At 41.8% G+C, this 14,616-nt stretch overlaps 1 protein-coding gene across 2 annotated transcripts in view; it reads right to left on the bottom strand.

Moving 5' to 3' along the window:
- PHACTR1 (phosphatase and actin regulator 1) overlaps positions 1-14,616 on the bottom strand; it is a 145,745-nt gene that overhangs the window by 51,032 nt on the left and 80,097 nt on the right. For both annotated transcript variants that reach the window (XM_017730649.1, XM_008630884.2), the window contains one exon: positions 5,997-6,327. In XM_017730649.1, the coding sequence (XP_017586138.1) occupies positions 5,997-6,327 (331 nt within the window). The remainder of the gene's footprint in view (positions 1-5,996; positions 6,328-14,616) is intronic.

Genomic DNA, 14,616 nt, shown 5'->3' with positions numbered 1-14,616 from the left:
TTTCTGAATCATCCGCTTTCTTGATAATACTACTTTCTATTTTAAGCCCCTCATTTTTCCTAGTGTTTTGTGTCGTTCTTGATTAAAATCAGCCCTTTCCACAGCAATTTCACTAAGTCAGCTGTCTAAGCAGAGTGCTTATGAAATACATGCAGTACTGCAGTATACTTAAGAAAGACAAATCAAGGTCACTGGATATGTCCATTGTGTATAAATGACTCTGGGTCATTAGCAAAACTCCCACATGGTCAGGTGGTCTACACCACAGAATTTTTTAGCATTATTCACCAAAAAGCATACTATTGTTTCAAAAAGCCCATTTAAAATCAGTTTTGTGTTTTGCAACAAAATTAGAGAAAAAAACTACAGTTAAGCAAGTGCTTGTTTCAAGAAGATCTTAATGCACGGATTTGAACAATTCATAGCTCTCCAGCACAAGAACTTGCAATTACTGCTGCATCATCTTTACATGATCAAAACAGCAAAAAAGTTACACCACTACAGCTTGCAATGTTTTTAGAGAGAAAATACTTCAATGAAAAATCACAATTTAAGCATATGAGTGACTTATGGTACAGACAAAATAAAAAAAAAGAAAAAAGTGAAATACCTCCTGTAAAATCTAGTGGGAAAAACGTGCACACTTCTCATCTGTTATCCCAGGCCCTTTGATTTTGGAATAAAGCATTACATTTTTCTCAACATGTTTTCAGATCCAAGTACACTTTTCTGTACTCACCAGTTAAAACAAAAAATCTGAAAAAACTTCAAACCATTGTATATCCGTTTCTACTACAGGAATGTGTGTGAGAAACAGAGAGAGAAGGCAGAACTATAAATATGAAGTGCTTCTATCCTTAGGCAATGCTAAAGTTTAGACAAGATGCAATTCTCTTGACAAGTTTTATGGAAGAGAAACGTTTTCTGACTCAAATATGTTTCGTAAGATTTACAAGACACTGGCAGTAATGTCTAATGCATCTCATTTCATAAATCTACAGTCTGAAGCTGAGCTGGGTGTCCCAGAGGAACTGGTCTCACACACAGTCTCTTTGGACACAGTGATTTTTCACTGCTCCACCACAGAGGCAATTCTAGCCCGGAGTGAGATATTGCCACTTAACAGCTCTTTAGTATGTACGTTGGACAAACTGAGGCCTGGATTCATCTGCGCCCGCTCCTGTACATGAACCCACAGAGTAAATGAAATTAATTGTCACCTTTCCAGACAGGCTGAGAATTATACAGGCAAGGCAGAAAATCAGGCTATTTCAGATCAAGAAACTGCCTCACTAAGTCAAAATTAAAGACATGTTTCGGTGTCACGAGAGGGTTTCTAAAGCTTCTTTAGCCACTGTTTGTGATGCACAGCTTTGGGGCATGGTGTTTCTTCTCAAATACATTTCAGTCAGGAGGATGAAATCTGCGTATTTTGGTGGCAGAGCTTACCAGATTTTCATAAACTCCTAAAATGCATTCTAAAATGGTGAAAAATGGTGTCCAAATCTAGAGTTTTACTTACGCTTGACACACACCCTTTGGGCTGAAGGAGAAAGTCATTTGCAGTAGGACACAAATTGGCAACAGAGGTTGCAGAAAAAACGTTACATGGAAATTACACATTTCTCTGTTTCAACTTAATCTACCATAAAACTGGTAATTTATCAGGGAGAATAGAGGCAAACTGGCAGCACAAATGACATGTCATAATAGTCATACTATGACAAGGGGCAGATTGCCCTTCTGAGAATAGGGTATGAATAGACGTTATGAGTACCAGAAAATGTTTGCAATCAAAAGCGTTAAGTGCACAAATGAACTTAATGTTCTATAATGTCTGTAATAAAATTGAATAAAAAAATCCAGGAAGTAACTGCCATTTTAAGCCATAAGAACAACTGGGACTTGAATAGCTATTACATGCTTTTTAATGTACCTTAAGACCTTAACTTATTAATATGCACTAGATCTAGGTGAGGCAGTTACATGCAATCACTCCTGCAGAGGGGAAAATAGAGAGACTCAGTAACTTTCTCAAGGTCAAAGACAGAAAAATCTGGCTTCCAGGTCTGTACAGAGGGAGAGCTCATTTTTCTCTGGCAAGCCTGTGGCTCATTGGCAAAGCACTGATTTCAACTATCAGTCTTCAAATGTTGTTACACTATCCAAATTCCAGAGACCTTAACTGTGTGAGCAAAAAATCCAGATTGCTAGAGGAACAGAATGTTTTAGCCTTTCATCTGTTTTTCATGTCCACACTCAGAGACGTGGTGAAGAGGAGAGTTGTGAGGTCTAAGAAAAGTTTACTGGGCAAAATATGGATTTGATACAACCTGATACAGCAAGTATCAATAGAGCTTAAATGACCTTGAGGAGCTTCCACTGCACCAGGATCAAAGAAACTAGATACAAGGAAGAAAAGGAAAAATTCCATTAGGAAAAAAATGTAGAGCTGAAACCTGATCTATACTTGTTTATATGATCATCCCTTATTAAAAACAAAACACTATTCTAAATAATCCCTCAAAATACCAGACCTGGCAGCATTGCTACTGCAGCACCATGGCAATTATTCTGTGAAGTTGTAGGATACTTTTGAGATAATGTCTGACATCAGAAGAAAAAGCCCCTTAGTATTCACCAGAAGGTGCCTCAGAGACTTACCAGGCTCTCTCATCTCCTCAAGATTATTGACCCAACAGCAGTAGCCCAGTACATTGTTAGCTTGGAAGGAACAGCAAAGGATGTCACTCCATATCCTATGCATGCTACAGAAGTGAGCACACTACCGAATTTCAAACAGAGGAAGGAGATCTAGGATCTCTGCAGTTTTAACAGGCCCTCAAGAGTTTTGGGCTGAAGTGTACAGTGACAAATACTGCAGCATAATTTCTCTTGGGTTTAATGCAGATTTTTACAATAAGGGAAAGTAAGCACTGTTTTTTTCTACAAAAAATTGTAGAAAACAGTGGCATGGTGTTGTATTTGGTGCAAATAATTGTCTCCCAAGTTAAATAAATATATTTAAAAAATCTGCACAAATCTTCAAGCAAACTTGGCAAATTTATCTAGATCACAATGTGGCTTGAAAAAGCAAATGAAGAATTTAACAGCAAGATCAGCTCCACAGACCTGTAAATGGTTTGAAATACTTCTACCTCTAAATACTACAAAAATAACAATTGCTGTTGCAGAGGAGACAATCATGACCTATTTTCTCCCTTGTGAATGCGAAAGTTATTGATTTGTATTGACAAGCAGCACAACTGAAGTACTCAATACATTAATCCATGATTTAAATAAGTTTATCAACACAAAAAAAAAGGCTGTGAAAAATCTGTCTCCAATATCATGAACTAGGATTCATATTAATTTTAAATGTGAAATATCAGTGCCACAACCTTTTCTTATTTTCTTCTTATTAATTGCAAAGGGAAGCAACTGCTTCAAATTGGGACATGAATCCTTGCTTACTCAGTTTTTAACAAGCAGCAGAGCTTCAGCTTCAAATTAATAGTTAAACCCAAACAGCATCCCTGTCTTGAAATCAGTTAAACGTATTTGTAGACATAAACATGATGGATGACTAGAAATTGGAGCATTCATTGCTGTGGGGCAACAGATGCCACAATGAAGTCATGCTCTGAGAGATGTCACTGGGCTCAGGCTAACAAAGGGCCTTCTGCACAAGTGTGAGCCAGACATTAAGACGTCCGACCTAAGCTGGGGATGGCATGGGAAGTGCAGCCCCAAAGGAGCCTTTGGAAGACAACAGCTATGCTCTGCGCCTGGCACATTGAATTTTGGGGTGGTGTAGAGGCACCTCACCAGCCATGATGGCAATGTGAGAGGTAAATGGGTAGTCACTGGGCATGGCAGTGGGAGGCAATGTAGATGCTCTTTCTAATCCTACCTCTACAGCTCTTTCACTGATGGGAATAGGAATGTCCTTCATAGCCCTAGTAGTTTTTCCCCAGCTGAGAATTCCCCCATGCTGTAGAAACATTAGCCCCATGATGTAATCACAGATGTGCCACTATTCTGGTACTAAAATAAGCTGGCAGTCTGAGACAGCCTCTGGTCTGCCAACTCTTTTTCAGGCAGTAAGGAGAATCTGCCATCAATAATCCAGTTGTTTCCAGCTATGGAATATAATGAAGGCAGCATTATCAGAAAGACGTACTGGGGTAAATCATTAGGCATTTTGTCTGTTAGACCAAATATTTTGCCTTCCTGTACAACAGAAGGATGATATGATGCTCCTAGAACAAGCTGGCTACAAAGCTGTCCTTGGTACTAAATAAAACATGTAATTTTTCAGACTACGTTCTGTGTTCTGGGACTTTCTTGGTTTTCCTCTGAAAGGTAAAATAAATTTTCCAAAGCTTGCTGATGTAGCAGTCTATGAGGGCAGTTTGCATTTATATACAACATGCTACTTCACTTACTCAGACTACTTGAAGAAACACTCAGAGATACTCATAAGTGACAGTAACAAAAAACAGCCCCAAGGTGGGTAAGGCATTTCTGATCAAATGTGCTACCTCTTGCCAGATGCAAACAGCTAAGAAGGTAGCTGCTGTGGAATGGGTTAAATACTTATTTTAAGATCAAACATACAATTTAAATTAATTTAAATAATTTAAATACTGTATTAAAACCCCTCTAAGTGACTTTTAGAAAGTCTACATGAATTGTTTTGAGCTATTTGGTAATACTAATCAGATGCCCTGCTGGAGTGGCACATTGGATTCTAATTGCTCTTTCATGAATCTTCCTTTCCTTGCATTTAGCAATCCTCCACTCAACTGGAGCTCTGCAGTTATACCTCAGCAGTACATATTGCAAGCCAGGCACGTCCTATTAAAATCTTCTCCATTGGCTGTTATTACCTACTTCCTTGAACAGGACAACAGGGTTCAGGAAATTTGGTCTTTATATTTCCTTTCTGCCACAAACTCGTCAAACAAGCCTGGAAAGGCTCTTCCCCTGTCTCTGTTTCTCCAGAAATGACTCTGCCCTGAAGCTGTTAAACCCCTGAGGTGTCACCTCATTCAAGTCCTAGGCACATAACTCAAGCGATGACACTGATACTGAGGTTAACAGGGAACAGTGCACACCAGTATGCGGGGCAGGCCAGCCGCGGGACCGTGCGGGCCGGCCTGCCCCGAGGGTATCAGTGCAGAGCTGCGGCTCCGCGCCGCACGGCGTGGGAATGGCAGCGCTGCCCCCCGTCTCTGCCACGCTACCCGGACCAGAAATGAGCCGAGTAGCAACCAAAAGGATGCCATCCCAGCAGCCCCAGCAGAATACAATATGCGAATAAGCTACAGAAGCAGCTGCTGTGTGAGAACTCAACTGGCACCGATGTCCAAAGTGAACACCAACCAGCCGCCTCATCATTTTAAATTGAACTATTTTGCATTGTTTTACCATTTTTCTGTTGTATAAAAATTAAGCCCTTCCCTCTTCGATTTAATAAGAAAGGGGGAGATGTGGTGCTGTTATTTCCCCACTGCTTTTCTTACTAAATTTTCTGCCTTTCCCACATGGTCCCCTCTTCCCCAGCCCCTAGCCCTGGCCACTCCCTCAGGTTCTCCCTTTTGGTTCCAGTACCCCAACTCTGCCCATGTACCGCCCCTGCACCCTAAGATCATTCATCCATGTGCTTTCTCTGCCTCCCTTGTCCCCATAAAAACCCCCAAGGTCCCTCACCAGGTGGTCTTTCTGCCTCTGGGAACTGGCTTGTCATCATGTAATAAAAGTTCCTCTGAGGTCCATATGGAGGGACCCTTCTCGCCTCCTTTACTGCCACCATGTTGTGGAGCCGACAGCTAGCTAGAGCAGGCATGTGGGGCTGTCCGGGAGACTATGGGAGAGCAGAACTGCCATTCTATCCTAAGCACCCCCGCAGTGCTTTCCGAGAAGGCTGGGGCTTGCTAAACCAAACCAAGCAATGCAACACCAGTATGTAATTTTAAAAGTTGATCCATTACCTTTCTAGCCTGTGCATGGTCATGGCTAGTGTTTTGTTCAGTTCTTCGATCATCCGGCACCCTGAAGGGTGAATGGGCAACGTGCTGGACCCAGAAGGAAGGTGCTGGCTGTGGCTGCCGTACTGGAGCTGGTGCTGGTGAGCTGCTAACTGGGATGGCAGGACAGTGTGGTGCTGCTGGGTCAAAGGCTGCTGGGAGCTCTTCTGCGTGGAATAGGATGAGAGAGAGAGGTCTGGCCCCCCTAAAGGCATGCAAATCATGACTTTCTTTGGAGGTAGTGGAGGTGACAGTTTAACTGGCATACAAGGCAGTTTCACAGGAGCGCCAGGATCTAAAAAAAAAGAAAGAGAGCCCTGGTGTTAATTTTTATGTCAGGAAGATGGAGACGAGAGTAACTGCCTGGGTGAGCAGGTATAGAGGTTGCTACTCCACACCTTCCCTGTTGTGACAGACAACTCCTATTGTATGCTCAGCATGGTCTCCAGAAAAAATGCTGTTGTTTTGCAGCACTCCTGAGTCCCACAAAAAAACATCTCAGGGCTGTGCATGTCCCTTAATAAACACATTAAGCAACACTTAACAAGGCTTGTGGCACACTTTGATGCTTTAAAGCCCTAATCCTCCAAAATAGCCCTGTGGGGTAGATGCAGCTTCTTGCACTCAACAGGCGCACAAATAGGGGGAGAGCAATTAGGGTGAGAGCAATTCAGTGTCTGAAGTTACAGGATGACTCACTACCATCACTGCCAGAGCAAAAGCTCAGGGATTCCTGATCCATTTCAGCCACTGCAGTGCAATTACTACAAGTCACGCTTCTTACGGGTTTGTAATGTGCAAAACATCTGGTGTAAAAAAATTACAGTAGAGGGCAAAAGAGAAAAGAAATAAAGTTTGAATACTAAACAGGACAGGTTTGAAAAATGGAGGGTACATGAGGAGAAAAGTTAAAGGGCAGTAGATTGTTAGGACTAATGTATTCTTTTACAGAAGTGGCAAGCACTGTTCCCTGGACTCATGCACTGAATTTTACCTTTTTAACTCTACCTAAATGTTCACTGAAACCCATAGTTGATCAGCCAGGCAAAGACTTCCCTGACTTCAATGAGAAATCCGTGAGAGGTCCACAAGCAAACCCCTCTTCCAGAACTCAACTGAAGGATGGAGATTTTTGGAGTTGCACTGTGAAATATTTTCAGAAGGGAAAAGAAGTAACATGAGGGCTTGTAGCTGCCAAGATGGGTGGGGGAAATGGTCACAACATATGCTAAGAGCAAAAGAGGGAGAAAATATATACACTGTGAGCAACAACTCTGAGTTTGTCCCTAGGAGGAAGGCCAGGCCCTTTCCAGCCTGGAATACTGCACATATTTGTCTCTGCAATTTAGCTCTGTGGGCAATGCTTGCATGACCTTTCGTCTCTTGCTACTTCAGTCCATTCCCCTTGCTGCAACATGGAATTGCAGGGCCAGAATCCTTTTTTGACCTGAGGAAGCTTGGGAGTTAGATGCTGTTCTCCAAAGGTCATTGGTCTCCTGAGCAGTATGAGATTTCTAAAATCCTTTTCCAGATGGTTCTTTTTAGTTTAAACTATCCTTCCCCCCATCCCCTTCATTCTTTCCTTCCTCCTGGCCTATTCTGGGTATTGCCTGTTCTTCCACCTGTATCTAATAGCCAGGATGATATGAAGACTAGCAAGCAGTAACACTTCTTGAAAATGATTAAGCATCATAAGGTGAAAAAAGACCATGAGCCAAGTCCAGATATGTCTCTTGACTTATTTTAGTGCTAGTCAGATCTTCCACAGTATCCACTTGATATTAGTGGTTTTGCTATGCTAGGAGCAAGATGCTGACAGTGTAAGCTTTCCCCCTCTCCAGAGTGTTTCTATAGGCTAACAACATAGAGGGGTCAAAGGGAGTGCAAAGATGAAATACCACGTGCTGGTTTTGCTTGGGGTAGAGTTAATTTTCTTCACGGTGTCTGGTATGGAGCTCTTTTGGATTTGTGCTGAATACAGGGTTGATAACACAGAGATGTTTTTGTTACTGCTGAGCAGGGCTTGCACAGAGCCAAGGCCTTTTCTGCTTTTTGAACTGCCACACTGTTGAGAAAACCTGGGATGCATGGGAAGCTGGGAGGAGACACAACTGGGACAGGTGACCCCAGCTGACCAAAGGGATATTCCAGACCATATGACATCATGGTCAGTATATAAACTGAAGGTAAGAAGGAGGAAGGGGGCATGTTGGGAGTGATGGCATTTGTATTTCCAAGTAGCCATTACTTGTGATGGGGCAGGCCCTGCCCTCCTAGAGATGGTTGAACACCTGCCTGCTCATGGGAAGCAGTGAACAAATTCCTTGTTTTTCTTTGCTTGTGTGCATGGCTTTTGCTTTCCCTACTGAACTGTCTTTATCTCAACTAATTTGTTTTTTCATTTTTACCTTTCTGATTCTCTCCCCGATCCCACTGGTGGGGGAGAGAGTGAGTGGCTGTGTCGGGCGTGACTGCTGGCTGGGGTTACACCATGATGTAGGGGCATGGGGAAAAAGTGGCCTTTCCACATTGCAGAGTGGAAGAGTTACAGAGAGTAGAATCCAAGTCTTTCACCTTTCAACGTAATATTAGATTCACTTAACATGTCGCCTCTTGCAGGCAAAATTCTTCTGATGGCTCTACCAAGGCTGAAATTTAACTCATGAGTTTGCCAAAGCAGTAAAAGAAAAAAAAACCACTTTCAGGATTTTCTATTCAAGCACATAAAGGTCTTCAAGTCACCTTGTTTTTCTTACAAACATATTATTTGTATATATTTCCTCTTTGTATCCTGCATAAAAGAACACACTTCTTCAATAAAAGGTAAATAACAGAAAGAGCAAAGAGTAAATCGTATAGAGCCCTGAGAATAAGGCTCCTATGGGACTTGTAGTAAAAAAGTGGGTTTCTTCATACATTTATGCTTCAGGCAATTTTACTTCTACAGCTTGTCCTGAATTACAAAGACTACACTGAGATCTGCACTTCCATTTTGACAAATACAGGTTGGTTTAAGATCCCTTTCTGCAGTATGTCAATTAAAGTCTTCATTTGACAGTGCCTGTTCCTGGATGCCCCATCACTCTGTGGCAGCCATCCTTAATGGCGAATTCAAAGAGATCCCAACTGCAGGCATCTCTTGCTTTTGACAAAAGAATAACTGGAAGTTCATCTGGGTTTGCTGCCTTTTGTGATCCTGAAGATCAGAGCAATATTGTATGTTGGAAGTGAGCATGACATGTCAAATAGCTCAGGTATAAAGCAAACAGAGATCCTTCCTTCTTTGTTCTAAATAGTGAAAATTTCTTTCCTCATGCAAGCATTCATGTAGTAGAGTTGTGGCACAGGCACTGCAGCTCTGGAATTGCACAGGAGAACAAGTCTAGCTTAGTTATCCTGAGCAGTCCCATATTCATTCCATCGTGAATCAGAGGCGCACACTCTGGTTTCGACTCAGCACAACAAAGATGCCACTTAAATTTAAACAAATGCTTCTCATCAACATATTTTCAATGGTACCAGTGCTGGGTGACTCCACTGGACACTTGCCCATTATTTTTCATGTCTTTATTCAGACTGACTGTGTTACACCCAGGTTCTTGAGCTTGTCTGAATATGGTCCTAATACCAAAACAGACTCTTGGAAATGAACCAGAGGAATTAAATCTACTTGTCTGCCCTTCACCTTCAGGAGAATTCTACTTTGTTTAAATAAAATGGTTGAAAGGAGAATGACTACAATAGGAAGAGAGTTCAATCCATTTGCTGGGAAATGTAACTGTGTATCTTCACTGACGCCAGTAATGGAGACCTTGGTACTGCAAGTTTTAATGTGTGGTCTGATCAGTGACTATGCGGAGCAAGTGGGGCCTTGCCCAAATCCATGGGCTCCGGGCGCGCTGTTGGAAACTGTGCTACCATCATCTACAGTCAAGGATAGAACAACTTCTCCCTGCATGTAAGAGTGAGGTGACCGAGTTTTACAGCTCTTTCCTCTGTTTGTTTTAATTTCACAATGTACATGATTTATGAACCGGCATGGTAACAATTATTGTCTTCAGCATGGACTATACATCAGACATGGGCATCTGTAGACAAATAAGAAGCTGGACAGGAGAAATAAGAACAAGGTATCTATGATAAGTGTCTTCTCAGTGAAACATTACCAGAGTCTTAAATCATTGCACAAAGCGCTTGTAACCAAAAAGAAGCAAACTGTGTGAAGCCAGGTGTGCAAGTCTGATTAATCTCTTCTGGCTGAGGTTTTTCATGCTCAAGAGAATAATGAGCAATTTTGCAAGATGTTGGTTTCCAGTGGGGTTGTGACCACTCAGCACTATGTAATAACTTGTATGCTAGAATTGATGAAAAAGATATTAAGACATGAACCTCTCCACTCTTGATGACAATCAATTGCTTAAAAGACAGTTGTGGATGCCACAATATTTGCTACACATCAGACTTTTGACAAGCAGGCCATCCCTCACCCTTTCCATAGAGATAATTTTGCTAACATCTGCAGTTAGCATCTGCATTTCTTTTGGGGTTTTCATGAGATAAACATACGTTTATTTGTTGCACAGGTTTGCTCCTATATGGTTTTTCTGATGTGTTAGTGGTACACTGGAGCTGTGCACCAAATATACCAACTCTGATGCTTCCTAGTCACTGAACATGGCTGGAGAATTGGTCAGCACACACTGAAGATACAACTGCTGCAGATGGGATGCTCGAAACTCCTGTGTGTATGGCAGCAAATGTTGCTGCAGCAGGGGTTGTAGAAATGCTCATTAAAATCTTCAAATTCTGCCCCAGATCAATTACTGCATGGAGAAAGAGGACATGCCTGGGAATCATGGGCTTGTGGCAGAGCTGGCTGTGTTTGCTATACTGCCAGTAGCAGAAATGCTCCTTCTTGACTCCTTGCCCGAATGTAAACCAGCGTTGTACCCTGACAGCAAGGAAGGACAACAGACTCCTGGGTGGTACAAGAAAAACCAGAAGATCAAAGGATTCTTCTATTGATAGAAGGATGCCCTCCTATTTAGCAGTCCTTAGACTGTATCTAGACTACTGCAAGCTTAGTATCCACCAGGAAAGATATCAAAAAAACAGAATGAGTTGAGCACGGGGTCACTGCAGTGGCTGAGGGCTAGAGCACCTGAGGGACTGAGGCGTGTTCAGCTTGGAGAAAAGACAGATTGTGGGGGAAAGCTTAACAGCAGCCTCCCAGTACCTACAAGCCAGGTTATCAATAATACTTTTCATGGTGTGTGGTGGGAGGAGGAAAGACAGTGGAAAAAAGTGAAAAAAAAGAGGTTCAAGACTGGATTATAAGGAAAATATCTTCCCTGCCATGAGAAGAGCCAGTTAGTGGAGGCTTATCCAGACAGGTTGTACAGCTGGCATCCTCTGAAGCTTTCAAGACCCAGCTGGTCAAAGGCCTGAGCAACCTGGTTTGATCCCATACTTGGCTCTGCTTTGAGCAGGAGGTTGGATTAAAGACCTGCTAAGGTTCTTCCTCACCTGAATGACCTTATACTGTGACCTTTGCTGTACTATGTACTACAAGGAATTTTCTGTACTTACTACAACTAATACAACTTGTCATAAAGTTAATGAGATACTCTTTAAATTCCTTCCAAGTAATTAATTCTGTAAAATAATGTGCAAAAAACTCCCCAAACTCAACAAACAGTGCAAAAACCAGTGTGGCCTGTTGAGGGAGCTCCATAGTAGAAATGGGGTGATGTGTCTGATATTTGCTGGCTTCATTTGGACAAGCAGCTTTTACTTTTTCAGCTCTTCTCTCCTGTAATCACTTGTACCTAAACGGTGGGAGCCTCTTTTCTTGTTTCAATGAGTTTTTGAGCAGATTCATAAAGACAAGTTAAAAACTGTTCTCAAAGATTTGCCGTGCATCTCCTGCTGGCTACAGCAAGATCTGCAGCCCTGTCTTCAGGGGAAGATTGGAGACAGAAATTCTTTGCTGTTCTTCTGTACCACATATGCATCCAAGGCTCAGGTTGAATTTGGAGAACAAAAACAAGGCATGATCAGCCTAAAGGTTGAGAAGTATAGCTCTGCATGAATTCCTATGCAAGGCCTTGAAGAGGGTTTCAAAAATGAGAAGACTTCCTGATGCTTGTGTGATAGGTACTACTCTCCAGGAAGCAGCAGAGAGAGGAAGTATAGAGGGAGAAACTGCATCAGGGTCCCATTTCCCATGAGAACCTGGTGAAAGAGAACTGCTTTTGCTCTGCTGCTTCTCCCTTGAGCACACAGTGAGAGAACTGTCCACTGCCCCCACATGAATGTAACCTGTCTTCATGAATGTAGCCAGCCAGAGCAGGCAGCTGGAGGTAACGTCACAGTGGAGGAAGCTCAGGGATTATGTCTTGGGCTCATCTCCAGAGGAGTCTTCTGACACATATGTGACTACTGCATTATAAAATACTGCAGAGTATTTATTGGACAAATTGTAGTTGCAAAAACTTTTATAAAGCTGTCACTAATAACCAGCTGCTGCAAGGTAGCGGGACCCCCAGCATTCATGTTGTCAAACCTCATTCTTGTCTCTTCTGTATTGTAAGAAGTAACTTTTGAGGACTTTTAACATTTCCTACCCTGTTAAATGTTTGCCTCTAATTATGAATTAGTTCTGACTCTACACAGACATAACCAGAAAGCACAATATCTAAAAATAAACTAAAAATGTGCTATGTGTCTCTTCAAAATCTTGAATGGAGAAAGCAAAAGAATGCAAACAGCTTAAATGCAATAGATAAGTGGCCAGATACAACCAAAGCTACACCCCATTCTAATATTAGGCTAAATTTGGGCTCAAATACACTCAGGTATTACTGAGATCCCATCTTAGTGGCACATATTTTGTTCTCTGGTGTTTTAGGAGACTTTATGGGTTGCTGGTGATTCAGTCGGAAAATATCTAATTAATTTCAGAAAACATTATCTGTGCTGGTGAAAATTAACAGCTTAATGAATCAAGATCAAAGGGAACTTTACAACATCGGGGTCTATCAAATCAGACATGCCTAGTCTCCTGTCACTTGGCCATTAAAGATTTTGTGATAATCTGGGGACTTTATCCCAGCACCCCAATTAAATTTGGTCCCAGGTGATTATTTCAACGCTTCCTAAATTTTCAGTGAAGGAAGCTACAAATGTTGTCCTAAATGCTTGGGTTCTGCATATGGATATTGGAGAAGTAAAACAACAAAAGAAATTTCTATCTGTGTGTCTAATACTAAGCATATTTGAAAACCAGTAGAAGGCTCACCAGGAGGTGACTGGCCAACAGGACATGCAGAGCAGTGAAACAACGGTATCAAAATAGTTAAGGCTCATGTTTTTCTCCTAGAGTTGCCTGTCTTCTAGGGCTACACAGGCACATCCACACCCAGTGCTGTGACAGGGATGTTCCCTGTGGAGGCAGCACCATCAAGACCACAGGACATGGTGTGAGGAAAAGCATGGAGCACTTTCTGCAGAGGTGTTGGCATCATTCCCAGTGGCTGCCCTGCAGTCTGCTCTTGGCTCCCGCCCTGTTTCTATACTGTCCCATCTCTACAGAGCCTCAGCATTGAGAAGAAGCATGCCAAGGCTGTGTGATTTATATTTGCTAGAGGCAATTCTCTCTGCCTTCCATCTTTAAAATGGATTTTTTTTTCCTTTTCATTCTCCACAAAATTAAATGTGCTCTTTTGTGTTTATTTAGGCCTGCTCTTTTATGTGCATTTCTTATCAACTGAAAGGCCAATCTTTGTCTTGGCACAGGGGGATAGATATTTGAGACGGTTCAAAATGCTTTCAGAGGAAAGGAATGTTTCTTTTCCATTTCTCAAACCTGTAATAAGTTCTTTGTCAAACCCTGCAAGTCAGTCTGCATAACTTCTTGAAGAACTTAGGAATAATTTCAGAGCAAGAGAAGGTCCGACTTTTTTCCCTCAAGGTTCGTATTTAAAATATTTTTCCTTTTTTTTTTTGCCTCTGACCATGTCTGTAGTGATTTTTTAATATATGTTTGTAAAATAGATACACTTATGTACACATACACATACAGATATGTAGACAGAAGTTGAGTTGCTTCTGCATTTTCACATGTGTACCTGAACCCTTCACAGGATCACATCTCCTCTTGCAGTCCCTTGAACAGAGCTACCAGACCATTAAACTTCTGTCACTCTCCACTACCAGGCCTGGTATGTTTTAATTTGTACTTCAACCTTTTCAAAAATTCTTCAGTAGAAAAATGTGTATGCAGCATGAACAGAAAAGTTTTCATTTTGAATGCCAGAATTCAGATTTTGCTTGTTTTCTCACTCACAAGCTGAGGATGTCTCTGGAGTAATTAGAAAAAGAATAGCATTAATTCTGCTTCTCACTGAGGAGGATGCTTCATTAGGATTGATTGCTCATTTCTGAAGATTGCACACGGCTAATATAATTACCAGTGGAGAACACAAAGCACTGAGCAACATATATATCCTTTGGACCACCAAAGTAAATGGACCCTTAAGAACAAGCTGAATACTTTTATTTATAAGGCATGTATAAACGAGGG

Source organism: Corvus brachyrhynchos, unplaced genomic scaffold, assembly GCF_000691975.1.
Source record: "Corvus brachyrhynchos isolate BGI_N302 unplaced genomic scaffold, ASM69197v1 scaffold43, whole genome shotgun sequence".
NCBI lineage: Eukaryota > Metazoa > Chordata > Aves > Passeriformes > Corvidae > Corvus > Corvus brachyrhynchos.
This window is presented reverse-complemented; position numbering and strand designations above follow the sequence as displayed.